At 38.7% G+C, this 17,884-nt stretch overlaps 1 protein-coding gene across 3 annotated transcripts in view; it reads right to left on the minus strand.

The window, feature by feature from the left end:
- Window positions 1–17,884, minus strand: part of sema4ga (sema domain, immunoglobulin domain (Ig), transmembrane domain (TM) and short cytoplasmic domain, (semaphorin) 4Ga) — a 58,059-nt gene that overhangs the window by 12,369 nt on the left and 27,806 nt on the right. For all 3 annotated transcript variants that reach the window (XR_007892676.1, XM_051651008.1, XM_051651009.1), the window contains exons 3-14: window positions 14,071–14,219; window positions 13,361–13,423; window positions 13,185–13,283; window positions 12,977–13,070; window positions 12,714–12,827; window positions 12,138–12,292; window positions 9,636–9,811; window positions 3,376–3,523; window positions 2,390–2,612; window positions 1,689–1,804; window positions 1,401–1,555; window positions 1,149–1,210 (exon numbers count right to left, since the gene is read on the minus strand). Coding sequence is in view for 2 of the 3 variants with exons in the window: in XM_051651008.1 (XP_051506968.1) it covers window positions 1,149–1,210; window positions 1,401–1,555; window positions 1,689–1,804; window positions 2,390–2,612; window positions 3,376–3,523; window positions 9,636–9,811; window positions 12,138–12,292; window positions 12,714–12,827; window positions 12,977–13,070; window positions 13,185–13,283; window positions 13,361–13,423; window positions 14,071–14,219 (1,554 nt within the window). In the remaining variant the exon portion in view is untranslated. The remainder of the gene's footprint in view (window positions 1–1,148; window positions 1,211–1,400; window positions 1,556–1,688; window positions 1,805–2,389; window positions 2,613–3,375; window positions 3,524–9,635; window positions 9,812–12,137; window positions 12,293–12,713; window positions 12,828–12,976; window positions 13,071–13,184; window positions 13,284–13,360; window positions 13,424–14,070; window positions 14,220–17,884) is intronic.

Below are 17,884 nucleotides of genomic sequence, written 5' to 3' on the forward strand. Positions count from 1 at the left end.
GGCCTGCATAAGGTGACTTTAAGTTCAGGCTGCCAGTTCTATATGTCAAGCTAAGGAACATTTAGAATTTTTTATGTGTTCAATAGAGATTTAATAGAGATTGGTACTTTAATCCATAAGAACTAGGCATGGGCGCTTGCTTTGGTGTTGCCACCATTAATAGACTTTATGCCATCCCCTTGCCACCCCATGAAAAAATGTCTAGATCCACCCATTTAGCCTGTTGTTCTCTCAATATAAACCCCTTCAGGTCAGGTTGATACAAGATCACCCTGTTGGGGTTTATTTTGCGATTACAACCAGCTGACTGTACATTATCCCTTACATATTGCCCAGCCTATACCAATAACAAATATATTTTCCCTCAGGAAATTTAGTCAGGCTTAAGTACTTCATTGTAAAACTTTTTAAAATGGTTGTTACCATAAGGAGATACTGCTAACTGATCTGCCCCTTAACATGAATTGCTGTCAGGATGTTTCAGTCATATTGAATAAATGTTTTTGACTCGCAGCACGGCAGATTTGAGTCAGGGCCGTAACCACTATAGATATTGCTGGAAGGCATATCCCATTTTCCAGTAGTGAGATTAGTGGTCAATTAATATGGGGTTTTCAATGGGAGATTCTTGAACTTTGCTATTTGGTCCACCTATATTGATAATAATTAATAATTTATTGGACATTGGCAGGCCCAGACAGAATCTCAGTCCGCAGAACTCCGCATAAACCTCTGCAAATTATTATTAAATCTGTCATTCATAAAAGTTCTATGCATTCCCCATCCCTTGCATGTTTGTTTATGAAATATTTTGGGTAATTTTATGATGCTTTTAGCTACCAATAAGAGTAGAGTGAGGTCCATTTAATACATTTTGCTATGTTTAAATCCCTTCCGCAGAATTCTGCAGCTTTTCCCTAAAAATCAGTGCAGAAAATGCGATTCCATCTGGGCCTGATATTAGTACTATAATTGGGACCCAATCCTAATCCTTACATGTCGGCTAATATCCACTCCACCCCGACCTACTTCATCTCACATTAACCATTAGCTGTGACTCATTAAGGAATTAAGAGGTTGCATTGAATACACAGATTTAGAAAATAACACCACCTCAACACCGACTATTAAAACAAATGTGTTCATACCATCTGCTGTAGATTCATCACAGCCCTTATTTCCATTCAAAATATCCTGCTTCAGATTGGCTCTGCAGATATAGAAATTTTATAAATGTTTTAATTATTATTCAGATACTTAATTGTATCCAAGAAGCATCAAGCAGGTGCTTCCATGGTGTAAACATAAATAAAAGACATGATGTCAAACACAATGGCACATTTTCACTCAGTTCATTAAAGTGCTGAGAATGGAAAGCATCCATTAGCATGCACTCCTACCTGCTGTTGTGTGATGTAATCTGCACGCACTCTAGCCCATCCCAGGCACAGAAGGGATCACGTGCCATCACGCAGTCGAAGCAGGAGGCGTATCTGTTGCATGTGGACAAGGGCAACTGTACCACTGAGGTGGGCGAACCCACATACACACTCATCTGATGAAGAAAGGTTCAATTGGGTAGTACGAATCACATTGTTGCCATTAAAATTAACTAAACAGATGCAACACTATGTATATGTTTTTATTGTATTCAACATTTACAGAATGTACATAGATTTATTTCTCACTTGTTTCTCAGAGATGACTATACTTTCCACTGGCTGGGGCTCCTCAAACAACTGCAGTTCCTCAATGATGTGCAGTTGACCATTGACCTCCACAGCCCGCTGCAGCCAACCTTCATCTGTACAATCAAAACATAAACACACCACAGTATCACACCAGTTCAACTAAGAACAAAATGGTACAAGAGCTGCCTTCATGAAGTACTTGTAAATATATACATATACAGTGGCCCCAAAAAGAGTTTGGACACTGAAGTCACACTAAAATGTATGATGCTAGATCTTTTCTCAGAACTAACTTCTCTTTTCTGAGCCATTTTTGCTTTTAACTACTTTTAACAGGTCCTGAGGTCATTTTTGGTGGATGTATGAAGTCAGTCTCCCTCAAGTTCACACAGGTGTCCTAGCAAAGTAACCACAGGTGTAGTTCATCACATAAACTCTGGACATGTTCCACTATGGTTGGGTTGACAATCCAGTTATATTTTGTATTAATTTTAAACAAAAAATCTATTATTTTATAATTTGTGCTATGTTCGTGTATCAAATAAATACCACTTGGTTTGATATTTTGCTATATAATGCAAACAAATTCATACATTATTAAGTTTTGCATAATTATCTAAATACTTTTTAGGCCACTGTAAATGTACAATTAAACTCTCAAAAGTAGTGTTTGCTAACAGCAGGTCAATGTAGCACACCTGTCCCAATGAAGAGCATGTGGTATATCTGACTATCTAGACCAGTCACTCTGTGTACTGCAATTTTAGTATAGTCCACATTCCTCCTAAACAGCAGGGGGCGTTGTCCTTGCGGAAGGATCTGCCTGTACATGAGCGGATGGCGGCGGACAAAGTGAAGCACATCATCGGGCAGGTTGGTGGATGAGTTGATGCCTCTTGCTCTAAGTTGATCTGTGATGCACTGGAGAGCAATGGAAAGTATGAGCAAAGAATTGCAGGTAATATATAAAATAAATTGATAAATGCTGTCATATTTTCTCAGCTGCAAAGAGTCTTGTTATGCAAAAGCAGAGAATGTAGGACATTCAGTGTCAGTATTCTCAGACTCTTGACTGAACCACCATTTCATTGATCTGACAGAAACTGTTCATGTGTTATTGAAGAAAGGCTTAAAGGAACCAAATATTTAACAAAGAGAGCATATTCTTTTTGGACAAATTTAAAACTGGCCAGGGAATGAAAAGTTAACTCTATCTTTCCTTTAATTTCTGAAAACTTCCAAACATCAATCGAAATTGTAATATTAACCTTCACTTGCATACTGACTCGCTCATTGCAAATGTCACAGATTTAAAACTCATTATGCAGCCAATCAGCAAAGCTTTTCTGCCTGCTACTAATCTCCATGGCAATTAGCTTTGATGAAATAAGCCCCTTTTCTTCTGGGTGCACTCTGCAAAATTGCTCATCAGTGTCTGATTTCAAGAAGAAAAAAGGTCGACACTTTATCTGAACCTCACTGTGCTCTTTGATGCAGAGACTTGTGCCCAAAGCATAAACAGCGATTAGAGAACTTTAGCAGCTCCACCTACGAAGTGCTGACTTCAGTGTCGCAGTCAGCGGGCAGGTAGAGTTGCAGTGCAAGAAGAGGATAATAAGGCCAGTGTAAAACGAAACTGGGGATCAGTATAGCTGTAATCCTGTACAGCTACTGTTGGTCTTACCGAGCCAGGTCGCGGTTCCGGAACCTTCCCCGTGTACTGGGTCCATTTAGAGCTGGAGTCCTCCATGCTCTCCATGTAAGGCCCCTCAAAGGCCCACTGGATATCCGAAATGGAGTACTGGCAGATAGCAGAGGCTTTTACATTTTTCCTGAAAAAGAAGCACTGGTTTGTACACTGACATTTTTTTAACATAAAATGTGCTTCATGTGGTAAAAATTGGTTTGATTTTAGTCAAAAATATTATTTAACCTCACTGAATCAACTTGACTACATTAAATTATACAAACAAAACCAATTTTAAGGGTTTTGTCAGGTAGAAATAGCTCCTTAAAAGGATAGTTAACCCAAAAATGAAAATTCCCTTATCATTTACTCACACTCGTGCCATCTCAGATTACTTTCTTCTGCTGAACAAAAATTAAGATTTTTACAAGATTATGTCAGCTCTGTAGGTCCTTCCTTTCAATGCAATTGAATGGTGGCCAAAATTGTGAATCTCCAAAAATCATATAAAGGCAACATAAAAGTAATCCTTAAGTCTCTAGTGGTTAAATCTGGATCTTCTGAAGTGATATGATAGGTGTGGGTGAGAAATAGGTCAATATTTAAGTCCTTTTTTACTATAAATCTCCACCTTTGACCAGCCCTGACCAGTAGGTGGTGATACACACAAAGAATGTGAATAACCAAAAAACAAAAGAAGAAGAATGTGGAAATGAAAGTGGAGATTTATAGTGGAATGGTGATTCACATTTTTCATGCTTATCTCCCCCTGCTGGTCAGAGAGAAGCATTTCTAGCAGAAATCTACTTAAATATTGATCTGTTTCTCACCCACACCTATTATATCACTTCTGACAACATGGATTAAACCACTGGAGTTGTGTGGATTACTTATATGCTGTTCAAACGTTTTTTTTGAGATTCAAAGTTATGGTCACCATTCACTTGCATTGAATTATATTATATTCTTCTAAAAATCTTTATTTGTGTTCAGCAGAAGAAAGTCATACACATCAATTTACTTTTTCTCTGTTTGAATAATAAAAAAAGTTGCTGATCAGATGATAATCATGAAGAGAAAGAGGTTGAACTAAAGGGATAAAGAAAAAAAGATCAGACTGGTTAGTACTCTACTACTCTTTCAAAGTATCAATACAAAGAAGAGTTGAAATCCAACACAACATGACGTCAAGTAAATCCTTCAGCCAATGCAGAGACACTGAAAACCCACATCCAGCCATTCCTTGAGTATATATTTCAAGGCGGCACAAAGAAAATTTGTGAATAGAAGGTGCATTCAGTGAATCAGCCTAGGTGTGAGCACTTTGCAGCTCATCCTGTTTCCACTGACTTTATTAGCCAAAGAGTCTCTCTGGCTGTACTGTTTTTTTTTTTTTTTTTCTCAAGGTCTTGGCATGCCAGTATAAAACCCCTGTAAGCCCACTGTGTAACCATGGCAACAAGAAAAATGTATTATAAATTTATCAAAAAGTGTGTGAGATTAGCGAGGGACAATAGAGAGATGGGTGAAGGGGGCAAGACAAGAACATAGACAAAGCTTCTCAACTGATGTGACACTACATAGTGAAAAACTGAAAAAAGGGCTCTTATTAGCAATGACTGCAAAAAGATTCCACACTGCAGGGAAAAAAGTGTTTTCAATAGTAGCTTAGAGACAGTTATATAATAATTCTGTCATTATCAACTCACCCCTTGTTTTCAAAACCCATATGATTTTTCTTTTTCCATGAAACATAAAAGGAGTTAATAAATTATGTCCAAGTTGCTTCTTTCCACACAGTGTAAAGTAGATTGTAATATGGGCTGTAATAACAAAAAAGTACCAGAAAAATTAGTCCATATGACAATATTTTAAATTAGTGAAAATTTTAATTTCGGTTTGTTTCTCGAAACAAAGTAATCCCAGGGTTTTAGAAGACTTGCAATGCAGTACGCAATAGGGATGGGAATCGCAAGGAATTAAACTATTCTTTAACAGTTCCATTAACAATTCTTTTAGCACTTTTGGGGAAGAAATATTTAGAAATAAAATACAATTCTTGGAGATACTGCCCTCGGCAGTTAGTTACCAAATTATGGGATCATTCTCCCTGCGTCCAAACCACGTACTGTCACATTATGTACTGTATTTGATGAGAAACGCACTTCTCAGCCGGTAAAACAGTATGCTCTTTAGGTATGCGAGAGGTAGTATGAATAGAATTCGGACATACTATCTTTAAGGATGAGGTAGGCTGAGAGGATTCCATTTGCAGATATTTATTAGAGGAATTGAACAAACAATTTAAACAGTATTCCTTAAACGTAGTCAGGTCACAGGCTTGGGTCAAAACACAGATAAATTGGTCCACAGGCAAACAAATCCAAAACAGTAATCCAGAGACGTAAATCCAGTAAACGTAAGCAATGGTCATAACAGTAGTCAAAAACAATGGCAGAGAATAAACGCTTGGTAAGACAGATAACTGGCAATATTCACAAAGTGATACTGTGAGCACATGGCTTATATACATGGTGAATGACCAAACAGGAACTGATGTGGCAGGAACAGGAAGTGACAGAGTTCAATATTCAGGTGAGGGCTCCCTCTGGTGGATGGGAGCCTGTTCAGATGTTACACTAACATCCGGGAATGTACGCATGGTCCCGTGACCAGAATATATGACGTGACAACAACAACTGTGAAAATAAGCCACTCAAGTTCGGTTAAACAAGCGCCATTTAAGCACAATGAGCAACGTTCTTTGTCTATTCAGCACTTACTGTTGAAAACAGCCTTCCGCCCTGTGGTTCTCTGCCATTTGTTTTAAATCCAGCATTTGAACGTGATGTCTCAGCTCCTGATTCATTGTGGGATAGGAAAGTGTAGGTCATCCAGGCATTTCTCACTTACTGTCTAATGAATACTATAGATTCAGTCATACTACTCCACTGGCATACTGTTTTAGGAGGCATAAGTACAAAGAATGTGCAGATACATCCACAAACTGTCCCGAAGGAGTGTTATTCCAAAAATAAAACAAAAAAAAACTCCAGCCGCTAGGCAGAACCAACACAAACAGAAAAAAAGAAGGAGAAGGAGAGTTTCCTCGGATGGTCAAGTGAATGTTCAGTAAGTCAGGTCCACTCGGCTGTAACATGAGAACCACAGGTAACTTACTCAGTCATTGACTTTATGAAGGACAATGCTTGCTGTGGGCATGTAAATATTTTGAGGCCATCCTAAGTATCTATTCTCAATTTGGCCAGGAACATCAGTGCAAAAGCAACCTTCCACTGATGTAAGAGTTTCTTGCATTCCTGGAATCTATCACGTTTCTCTCTTGTCGAATTTGCAAAGTCTGGGAGCAAGAAAATGTTGTTGTTCTTCCAAGAAAGACTTCCTTTACTCCTCGCCTTGCGTACCACGAGATCTTTTTCGGATGATCTCAGAAATTTGGCCAGAATTGATTGGGGCCTGTCTCCTTCCGTGGATCTCCGAGCCAGAACCCTGTGAGCTCGCTCGATTTCCAGCTTATGGCCTGTTATGTCGAGCAGACAGTAGAGCTCGTCTAGGAGTTTCATTAGCAAGTGAAATGGCACAAACTACCAAAGTGCGCAGAGCTCGCCGTTCACACGTCCGATCCTCGCATGGCGCCACGCAACTCATGTAATTCAAATGTCAAAATGTATCGCTTTACATTTCATGCGCAATAGTAAAAGTGTTTAGATGTGGAGGCCTGGGTAGCTCAGCAAGTAAAGACGCTGACTACCACCCCTGGAGTCGCGAGTTCGAAATCCAGGGCGTGCTGAGTGACTCCAGCCAGGTCTCCTAAGCAACCAAATTGGCCGGTTGCTAGGAAGGGTAGAGTCACATGGGGTAACCTCCTCGTGGTCGCTATAATGTGGTTCTCGCTCTCGGTGGGGCGTGTGGTGATTTGTGTGTGGATGCCGCAGAGAATAGCGTGCAGTCTCCACACACGCTACATCTCCGCAGTAACGCACTCAACAAGCTGCGTGATAAGATGTGTGGATTGATGGTCTCAGACACGGAGGCAACTGACATTCGTCCTCCGCCACCCGGATTGAGGCAAGTCACTACGTCACCACGAGGACTTAGAGCGCATTGGGCATTCTAAATTGGGGAGAAAAGGTTTTTAGATGCCATAATATACCATTGTGTGAGGATCAATGTGAAAAGTGTTTATAAACTGATAATCTGCCCTTTTACTTGTGATTTGTGTGAAAAGGAATAAAATCACTGTTGTTGTAGCTCTAGTATTTATTTAAAAAGGTTGTTTTATTCAGTCAAAAACTGTTGCGATACAAGGAGCCACGTAGAAATAATTTAGCAAAAATGTAGGTGTAGTGATAATTATATGTAAAGCAAACAACCACAGTTTTTGTTTTACGTGCTGTTTAGGATCTGGTTTATTTGAAACTTTCGATTATACTACAATAATAGACTGGCATGAAAAAAAAAATCAAATAATGGAGTGTCGGAAAAAGTGTACAGACTTTGTGATTATAACTTCTGTCTGATTATTTCACTGAAAATAATGTACAGTGGAATATAAAGTTCTGCTTGTGGATATCTAGTTACTAAGTGCCTCAAATATATATATATATATATATATATATATATATATATATATATATATATATATATATAAATAAATCTGAATATATTATTAAGATTCGATGCCCATAAGTGGGAAAACATTGGCAAATCCATCTCTTCCTCAAAAGTGTTTAATGTATCAACTCGGTACCTAAAAAACATGACTTTGATTCCAAGCAGACTGACTACAAAACCTGTTTTCCAATGAGATTGGAACTTGTGACATCCGCCAACTCTTGCCTTTTTAGTATGCAATATGCGTCAGACAATCAGTGAATGGACTGTGGACAATCTGTTGGCGGCCATCTGAAGCAGAGACTAAAATAAACACAAAAGACACAACCGTCATGCTGACAAGGACAGAAATGTGGTCCTCAAGCTTCAAAGTACACAATCTGCCAGTTCAAAAAACATCCAGATTTTGGATATTGCAGTCTTATCAATGACAAGTCAAAGCCTAGCTCAGGGGCTCCTCTGCACTTGTCCGAAGTAAATTCTCTGATCTCCTGAGAGAATGTAACCTGCTTATGAATAAAACATGTCTTGTGCTCCAGGCAGCAAGAGAATGTGTCAGCGAATTTCATTCTGATGATCCTGGTGGACTGTAAATGTGGTTGCCTCATAAGATGTAAGCAACCTGAGTGAGGAGCAAGCCAAAGCGAGGAGTGTGTCCAGGCAGATAGATGAACTTATTAATAGACAGGCCGCACACTAAATCTATTTCAACAAACCCGACAGTCACAGCAGAATGACACGATGCGTCCTGGAGAAATCCATTAATTGATATTGACTGATGAGGCATTTGCATTCCACCCTGCTTGCTCGGCAATGCAACACTTTAAGCTTCCTCACACAACTGCCAGAATAATGTAAGACAGATGGTTTACTTCTATTTCAAACATCTGGTTGATTCATTCAAGAGTTGACCTGAGAGCACTGTAGATCATGGGTAAGATCTAGCTCTTCTGAGGAGGATAACAGTACCATAATGGACAGAAGAAGTGACGTCAATCATGTGACAGATGATAAATTTAATGGATACCCACAATGCAATCTCACATAGTTAATCAAAAACATCTGCAAATCTATAAGTTGCCCTGTAACACTCAGTGAGGGTAAAGGAGGAAGCTGGGACCGGGTTGACAGAGCACATAGACATTTATTGTCGAAGACTTTCCACAATAAGACTTTTCAGCCATACATTCAACATATGCGCTGCTTTTCAGCACCCGCACTTCTGATACGCAGATCCACACAAACAGCTTCATGTGTCTCTCTCTCCCATGTGCCCCTGTCTCTTCTCCTTAAGTACTCCCACCGCCCCTCGCTGGAACGCGAGACTGGTGTGGCACACAGGTGAAAGTCATTCGCCACTTATCTTCCCGGCCTCGCTCTGCCCAGACGCCGCTCGGCTCCACCCTACTCACCACAGGCCCGTTTTGCAAATAAAACACACAGTGGCCCAAAGAAGTATTTGGACATTTATGCCACACTTAAAAGTGTATGAATGTTTTTGCATTATATTAAAAAAATCAAACCAAGTGGCAATTATTTTAAAGAAATATAGCACAAACACACTTTTAAGCAAAACATGGTCAATATCAAAGTGATTGTACCCAACATATGGATGCTCTTACCATTCCAAGCCAAAGATGCCATAGAGAATAGAGTGCTGAGAGCGGGCACCCTCCAGCAAAAACACACTCCGCAACACATTGAAGTGAAATTCATAGTCAGGTAAAGAACACACCAGCCGTGCCTTCAGGAAGGAGGTCCACTTCTTCTGTAGGGTGAGGAGACCTCCTCTATCTCTCTACATAATCAAGGGAGAGAAAAAGAAAAATCATAGGATGCTAAAGAAGATTCCAGATATAAGCGTAATAATATTTAAAATACACATAAAACAATGAAAATAAGAAGTTGAGACATTTTGAAAAAATAGAATTTATTTCACCCATTCGCTCTCTAGGGCACTTGCTAAGTCATCTTTTACTGCCTGAAGGCATATTTATATTGGGAACCTAAAACAGAAATGTTCTTTGTTCTATAAACACAACTCCAAAAAATGTATCTTAGTTATTATTATTGTATTCTTTTTTAATTTGATGGTTACATCTGGAGACCGTTTAGTATTAAAAACAACAAAGATTGATAGGGACAATATAATACAGCAGACTAGTTAGAAAAGGCCCAACATGTTTGTTTCAACTTCATATAAATTCAACACTAGGCTTTAAGAAAAACTCAAGATTGCTGCAAAACAGCCGTACAAGAGAATTTGTAACTTCTGGTTTTTGGCATGAGTGGTGGAAACATTATTGTCAGTGTGACTGTGGGAATGGGAAATGAGCTAAATTGGATGACTTTTTCTGTATGTAAAGGAATCCCCCATGTCAGGGAGATTAAGTACTTTCCATGCTGCCTCCCTAGAGGAGAATAAATCTTAATCGAGAAATGACTTTGATTGGACCCCAAAGCTTCTTACGGCAATTGTTATGGTAGTTTCTCCAGTAATCAGTTTCCAATAATAACAATGACATTATACTGTATAACCTTTAACTCAGAAGCAGATGTATGGTCAAGTGAAACCAGTGCGCAATGCACTGGCACTGGTATGATAATGCACTTCAGATCTTTTTGGATATTTAAAACATTTAAAAACAGTCTGAAGAAAAAACATTAAAAAAAAAAAAAGAAAAAGAAAAAAAAAAAATATATATATATATATATATATATATATATATATATAAGCAGCTAGCAAGTCTTACTTTTTATTTATTTTTTGCACATTTAATTATGGCTATCCCAATAGAGCTCAACAGTCAGGTTCCAGAAAGTAAAAATCCCATTCATTTTCTCTGTAGGGGATTTAATTTTTAACGATAACATATAAATACAGAAAAGACAGATTTAGACAGACTCCAAGGTTGTTAATCAATGGTATATACTTCTGTTGAAGCCACCAGTCCATGTTAACTTAATTTGAAAAAAAAAATGTAAATGCAAAATTTCTCTTGAAGACCTGCACTTCCCATGTTGATAAAGAGCAAAGATCCTCCAGTCAGTGAGTCTCGGTAAACAAACAGCTGCGAAAGAGCAGTGACCACGCACTCTTATGAGGCTCAAACGAGTCGGTCTCCCTACACATTCAAACTACATACAGGTATATATATATATATATATATATATATATATATATATATATATATATATATATATATATATATATATATATATATGTATATATCTGAATATTTTGCAATAAACTTGAAATATATTGTCGTGTCAGTTACACTGCTTTTTACATCATTCGCAATGTTTCATGGGATTGAAGTTCCTCATGAAAGATGGTAAGTACACAGTTTTGAACTTTTGTATTTTTGTCAGATTTTCTAATACTATTTGGCTTCAAATTAAAATTTGTAATGTTGTGATTCACCTCGGAGCTGATTGGTTTGGTTCATGTCTTTGAACTCTTTTATCAGGAACCTTTTTATGAAATCCCTTTAAAAAACATAAATGAAAAAAAAAATCAAGAACCAAGACAGCTGAAAAAGTGGGCGGGCACTATAACACTTTACTAGGCCGACTATCAACATCAAACATCATTTAAATATGCCGTAAATACACAGCAAGCTGCATCCTGACTTTTCAGACCTTTCCCCCATGCCTGAGACAAAATCTGAAATGTACTAGTTGCGAACACTGAAACTGCTTATATGCACTGACCCTTGAGCAGCACACTGAATACACACAAAAACAGTCTACAAGATGTGAGGTTAGAGACATTTTTGATTGGCACTTTGATGTGAGTGTGTAGAGCTAGACTGATAGGTTGAGAGGTGAGACAGACACAACTGTCTCATGGGAATGGAGCTGTTAAAGTGAGATTCCTGGTAACAATGCTGCTTTACAACCCTATTAGGAAACCTGTAGAACACACTTCAAATGTGGAGTGTTCCAAAGGCAAAGCTGTTACACTGCTTGGTGCTCTAAAACACACTCAAAAAGCTCTTCAATGTGTGAGTATACACTTAACTATAGTTATAATTGTTCAAATTAAATAAATAAATACTCTAAATATGCTTTTAAGTCGTTTTGCTGTCCACCCATACCCCCCCCCCCCGGGAGCTTCATACCTTGCACACACGAGCAACCCGCGCTACTCTGCTGTGGCTGAAGTATGGACTGAGCTCTTGGCTCTTCTCCGTGAAAAAGAAGTAAATCTTATCGTCATCTCCAGCTGAGCTGCTCACACTCTCTCTCACCAATGCTGAGCCCACAAAATCAGCCTCTGCAAGGGATAGTAGACTGCTGTTAGTGCATTACTCCAAAAATAGCTGCCAGTATTAAAATGTTGCACATTAAAATGACCAATTAAGTTTTAGCTCTGTAAACACATGCAGTGTGGTCAAAAAGTCTGAGACCACTAGTGAAAATGCTTCTATTTTACATTATTTTCTAATTTAATACAGATTTTTTCATTACACATTATACAGTATTATCAGCATAAAAATTTGAGTGAAAAGTTGAATAACATTTTTTTACAATACTATAATAATACAATACAATACTAATACAATACTATTAACAATGCTATTAACCTATTAACAGTTGAGGAATCCAAACATTTAACACACAATATGTCATTACTGTAATGTTCTTGGTGTGGGACAAAATATTTTTACAAATAAAATGTACTGCCATAAACTGACCCTGCAGCCATTGAGTGGGAGCCTCTTCTGTTTTCAGTGTGGGATTCGGAGAGTTGCGTCGGATATCTGGAAAGCTCCGAAAGTCATACTGAGATGCTGTGTACATCTGTTGATCTACGAAAAACAAAAATGCAAAATATCGGAATAGAATGTTTACCATAACAACATAAGAATTTAAATATCATTAATATAATAAGACATTTTTTTAAATAAAAAAAAACTAAGGAACAAATGTACAGTGTATTGCTTCTTTGATGCCATACCAATCAGCAGTCCAGTGTATCCTTTGTTGGGGTCATATGGACATTTCTCTCGACCCTCCTCGAAGGCCGACGAGATCTTAAACTCCCCCCCATCCTGGCAAAACACAACAAAGTTATTTACTCTGTCCTAAATCTGAAGGTTTTCATCTAAAAACAAGATGTCAAGAAGCTTAAAAATTTGTAGCTGTCTGGCATCACAGTTACTTACAATATATGCACAGAGAGGGCTGAAAGCATGTGTGCCACAAGTGTACAAGTGTGTGCTGTTGAACCTTTGGAGGAACCGTATGTGGTTGTAGCACTCCGTCTGTCAGGGTGAGGAAGTCTAGGTCAGTAACTAGACAAGAGGTAATAATGACAACAACTGATGAGACCTTGACCTACCTTGTTATCTTTCCCTTTCCTCAAGCATTGTTGCTTCTGTTCGTCTGATGCCTCCCAGTCAATCTGTCCAAGTAAAAGATTAACAAGTATTCTTGAAATGTCAAGACTACAATTGCTTTCCTGGAAAACCAACTTCCTGCTCTAGTTCGCAGAGCCAAATTGTACCAACTAGTGTCTGTCACTGCTTAATAGTTGGAACACAAATAAGGAAAAGACAAAAATATAGAGTATATTTATTTTTTTATTATAATTTTTTCTTTGTATTTTTTTTGGAGGAAAAAAATCTACAAAATATTCAAAAAGAAACAAATGACTAAACAAAATACACTAGATTTGCATTTTATGAAGAAAATACCAGTGTCTGCAATGTGGTTTGTAAGCTGCATCTAGCTAATTTTGAATGCAAAAAGTATCCTGTGTGAATGGTTCCTAACAATGTAGTCACTGTGAGATTTTCAAACTTTAATCATTAATTCCTTTAGAATGTATAGAGTAAATGTGTTTGGTTTAGCTGTGCTATCCAAAAATAGGTAGGCCTCCTTTTGCTGAAATCTACAAAACAATGGAGTCTGTATGTTAAGTGGTTCAGACTTAATTAATTGCAGAAATTTGTGGAGATGAAGAGAAAGAAAAACAAAATGTGTGAAGAATATCAACATGGTGCTGCCTTGCAAGTTCTCTAATTAAGTGGTGTTTCTGTGAGTACATACGTTCCGCAGTGAGCTGCTGGAGATGTCACTAGCCTGCAGGACAAATAAAGCCCCTCTCGCTCCCACGTACAGCATGTCTGCCTCCTCCTCCAGGAGCAATAAACTATAGTTGAGAGTTGAACCTCTGAAGCGTCTGCAGCCCAACAGCCCTAAAACACACAGGACAAACCACGTAAAAGACACATTGTGGTCCTAAGATCAGTGGGTTCTTGGTGCTGTGAAGACATGCTGTTTTGACATGCTGAACCAGTTAATTTTTAACTTAATGACATCCAACTTACAGTATTTTGTACATGTACTGTATATTAATTCATTTTAATGAGTCACAAATTGATTCATGTATTGATTCAGGTCATTGTAGAGGCAATAATAAGGAATTCACAGTACCATATTGAGTAGATAGTAGAAATGTTAAGGACACTTCTATTGACTTCTTTTTACTCAATCCAATTGCTTCTCAGTCTATGTTTTAAAGCTGCTGTGGTGAACAATCAGACCAGATGACATTCCAGGAGCCAGTTTATGCCAGAGCCCCTCTCAAACTTACAAGGCAAAGAAGAGTGGTTCCATTTTGATTGGATCATGGCAGGACCAACACAAACAAATGCCAAGAGCAGCCATCAGATAAGCTGCTCGGACAACTACCAGACACCCCTCACAAGGCAGGAAAGATCTTCCAACACATTGGAAAAGACTTCTCATTGGTCCATGAGTGGTTTCTTAGCAACCTCTCAAACCCCCCATTCTAAGGTTTGTCCTAAGACCAGTGGTGAGAAGGACCACAAAATTTCTTCAAGACCTCTCGAAGCAGCATTAACTTACCATGTGGAAAAAGCTGAAACAAAGAAGCCACATAGACAAATCTTTACACACAAACTTTTATTCCTAACATGGACACCAACTGCTCACATTCACTTCATGTTTGTTCTCAGAACTGTTTATGTAAATTGCAGATGTTCAGTTAGAACAATAGTTCACACAAATTGAGCTATGGTGGTATAAATTAATGCATGTGTAATATTTAATCTTTCAATATCATGTTTGGTCTCTATATCTTCAGAAAAATATAGTATTTTTAAAGAGGTTTGGAAAAGGAACAATGCATATATGAATCTTTAAAGACACTGTTCTAACTATGTACTTTAAAATATGCAAATGTTCCACAAAGAGAAGGAAAGGTGAGCCACACTCTGTGGGCCTCCTCTGATGTCAGCAGCATAACTGTGAAACAAGAAGCGCCAAACTGAAATCTCCTCCTCATCAGGAAGGTATAAAACTATCCTCCGGATGACCACACCTTTGTTCTGAGTTCCCGGCTGTTAGAGTTCGGAAGCAATAACAGAATAATAATCAACATTCTGAATCTTTGGCCTGAGTGACAGGAGATGTAACAGAATACAAAATACCTTGGTCCTGAGTCCCTGTCCAGAGGGTCGTTAACAGGATTCACTTTTATAACACTTCTCTGTTCTGGTCTCACTCTATGAGAGAGAGGATAACAGATCATCCAATGTTTTTAGTCTCCATCCGACAGACAGTAAAAAATCGACCAAGTAACAAGTCTCACTACAAGAGACTGTTGCAACGGCACGTTTAGAATCCCTATACCAGGGGGATAACTACAGCAACAAGGTTTAGCTCTGGCAAGCAAACCTTCTCTTCAAGTTTCGTGCATATACGTGTTCCAGATATAGAAGTTTGCACCGACATAACAACAGTATATCTGCGTGTTCCAGATTGCAAGAACCCTCTCGGTGCTTCCACGAGATCAGCATTCCTCTGCTCCTTCATGTCCAAGACTGTTGAAATGCAATCAAGATCCTTCCCCACTGTAACGTGGCCCTGAGCTCCAGTGGAAGACGTTGCCATCACCGAACTCGTCGATCGATCAAGCTGCAAATAAATATATCACTATCCAAACTTCTCCCCAGAGGCCTTGGCATTAGTGTACTGTGTAATACTATCAGTTTATAATTTCCTAAAATTCTTTAGATTACGTAACCTGTGTATCAAATGTCTTGCAAATAATCTTTGCATTGTTTAATTAAGAATAAGTTTTTCACCTAATTAATTAACTGAGAAACAGCAACTTATCTTTCATAAGATAAAAGTCAAACTTTGCCATTGCTACATCAGATTCAACCACTTGCATCTTTCCATCCTATGCACTTTATTTACCTATTCATTTATTTTATCTTTTAGCATATTAGTACCATTTTGTAGTTTTTGTTAGTTACTCTTGTTTATATTTTTGTAAATAAAACTAATTTTATTACAACTGTCTGTTCCTTGATACTTAAGAGCTCTAAATGGTTAGGCAGAATCTCATGAATCCTTCAGATTAATCAGATGACCAGCTCCCTCCAATTTACATATTTCTAATTTATTGAATGGTCCATTTGGATCATTCTTTTACTGATAAGGTGAAACTCCTTAGCTGGTGCCCCGAGGATGGAGGGAGGGGCCATCTGATATTAATAATCACACACACATACACCTTAAGTGAAGTGTGATAAAAAAAAAATCACCACATACTTTAGTGTCTTATGTGAGGCCCAGTTCATTTCAATTGGTGTCAGGGTGATTCTCACTACACTGTAGAACAAGTGCTAGTAGGAAAGCTTATCAGCTAGCAACAGTAAGGTGGCATGGCTTAGGTCAATTTGCCGGTTGTTTATATGTTCCTAGGTCTTTGTTTAAGGCAAGTTGCAGAGGAGGAAAGACAATATGTCCCCTGCTAACATTCCACCTTACTGGGTGTCAATTCTGTATGAATCATAAGTGTGTCCTCCTTGTAAGCATTTCATTTTAGAACTTTCTTTCCCTTTTTAAACCAAAATAATTACATGGTTTAACATAATAAAACAAAAATAGGGGCATATGGTTCCCCCCTGAGTGCCTCACCACTAAAATATGAGACAACAGGAGACCCACACAGGATGTCATGATTTAGTAAATTTAATAAAGATCTCAGGATTCATTCTATCAGGCATCTCATCCAATCACAATATATCCACCACTTTATAATCTTGCCAGCTGCCTCTCATTGTTCGCATACTTCTGTATTTTACTCACGCGCATGTGAGTAGGGGGTGGGATTGCGAGGTGTGGTGCGAGCACAGGGTGAAAGTGCGAGAGCGAGGTGATCATTTGTGTTCTGCAATTGCTACCGTGTCATTGAATAGCGTACAATGTGCGAGTAAGGGCAGCCTGTGGAGTTTCTGGTGCCCCACTAGGGTAAGTTGGTGCCCCCCTAGGGAGCTGGTGCCCTACGCAGACTGCGTCATATGGGGAGAACCGAATAATCGGGAGCAGCGGTACTGATCCTGTCACATGCTATGCCTCACTTTTCCAAGCAACAGTCACTTCTAGTTGATTTATTACTCACCATGATGTTCAAGCTCATCAGCTGCTGATCTCCATCAGGAAAATATGCTAAGTTCACTATCTATTCTTCCTTTGGGGGCACAATCGTCAATGCATATAGCTGGTGGTTAATGGGGTTCTAGGCTTTCTGCTATCAATGTTCTCAATAATCTATTCATCATACTCCTTATACTGCATCAATATCACTTTCAAGTGGCAATATTTCATTTTGAACAAAACCTGAAATGGAGGGGGGGCAGTGCGTAGACTTTGGTCAGGGGGCTTGCTGAGCCTTGTTGGAAAAGAAGGGCAGAGATGCCATAGATGATAGAAAAAGCGTTGCCACTTACGGAGGCGGATTCACGGTAGGGTATGCTTGGGGATGGGGAACAGAAGAGCTAGGGGATATGCTCCAGAGAAGGTAGGAAAGGAATAGAGTAAAGAATAG

The sequence above is a fragment of the Myxocyprinus asiaticus genome, chromosome 23 (genome assembly GCF_019703515.2).
Source record: "Myxocyprinus asiaticus isolate MX2 ecotype Aquarium Trade chromosome 23, UBuf_Myxa_2, whole genome shotgun sequence".
NCBI lineage: Eukaryota > Metazoa > Chordata > Actinopteri > Cypriniformes > Catostomidae > Myxocyprinus > Myxocyprinus asiaticus.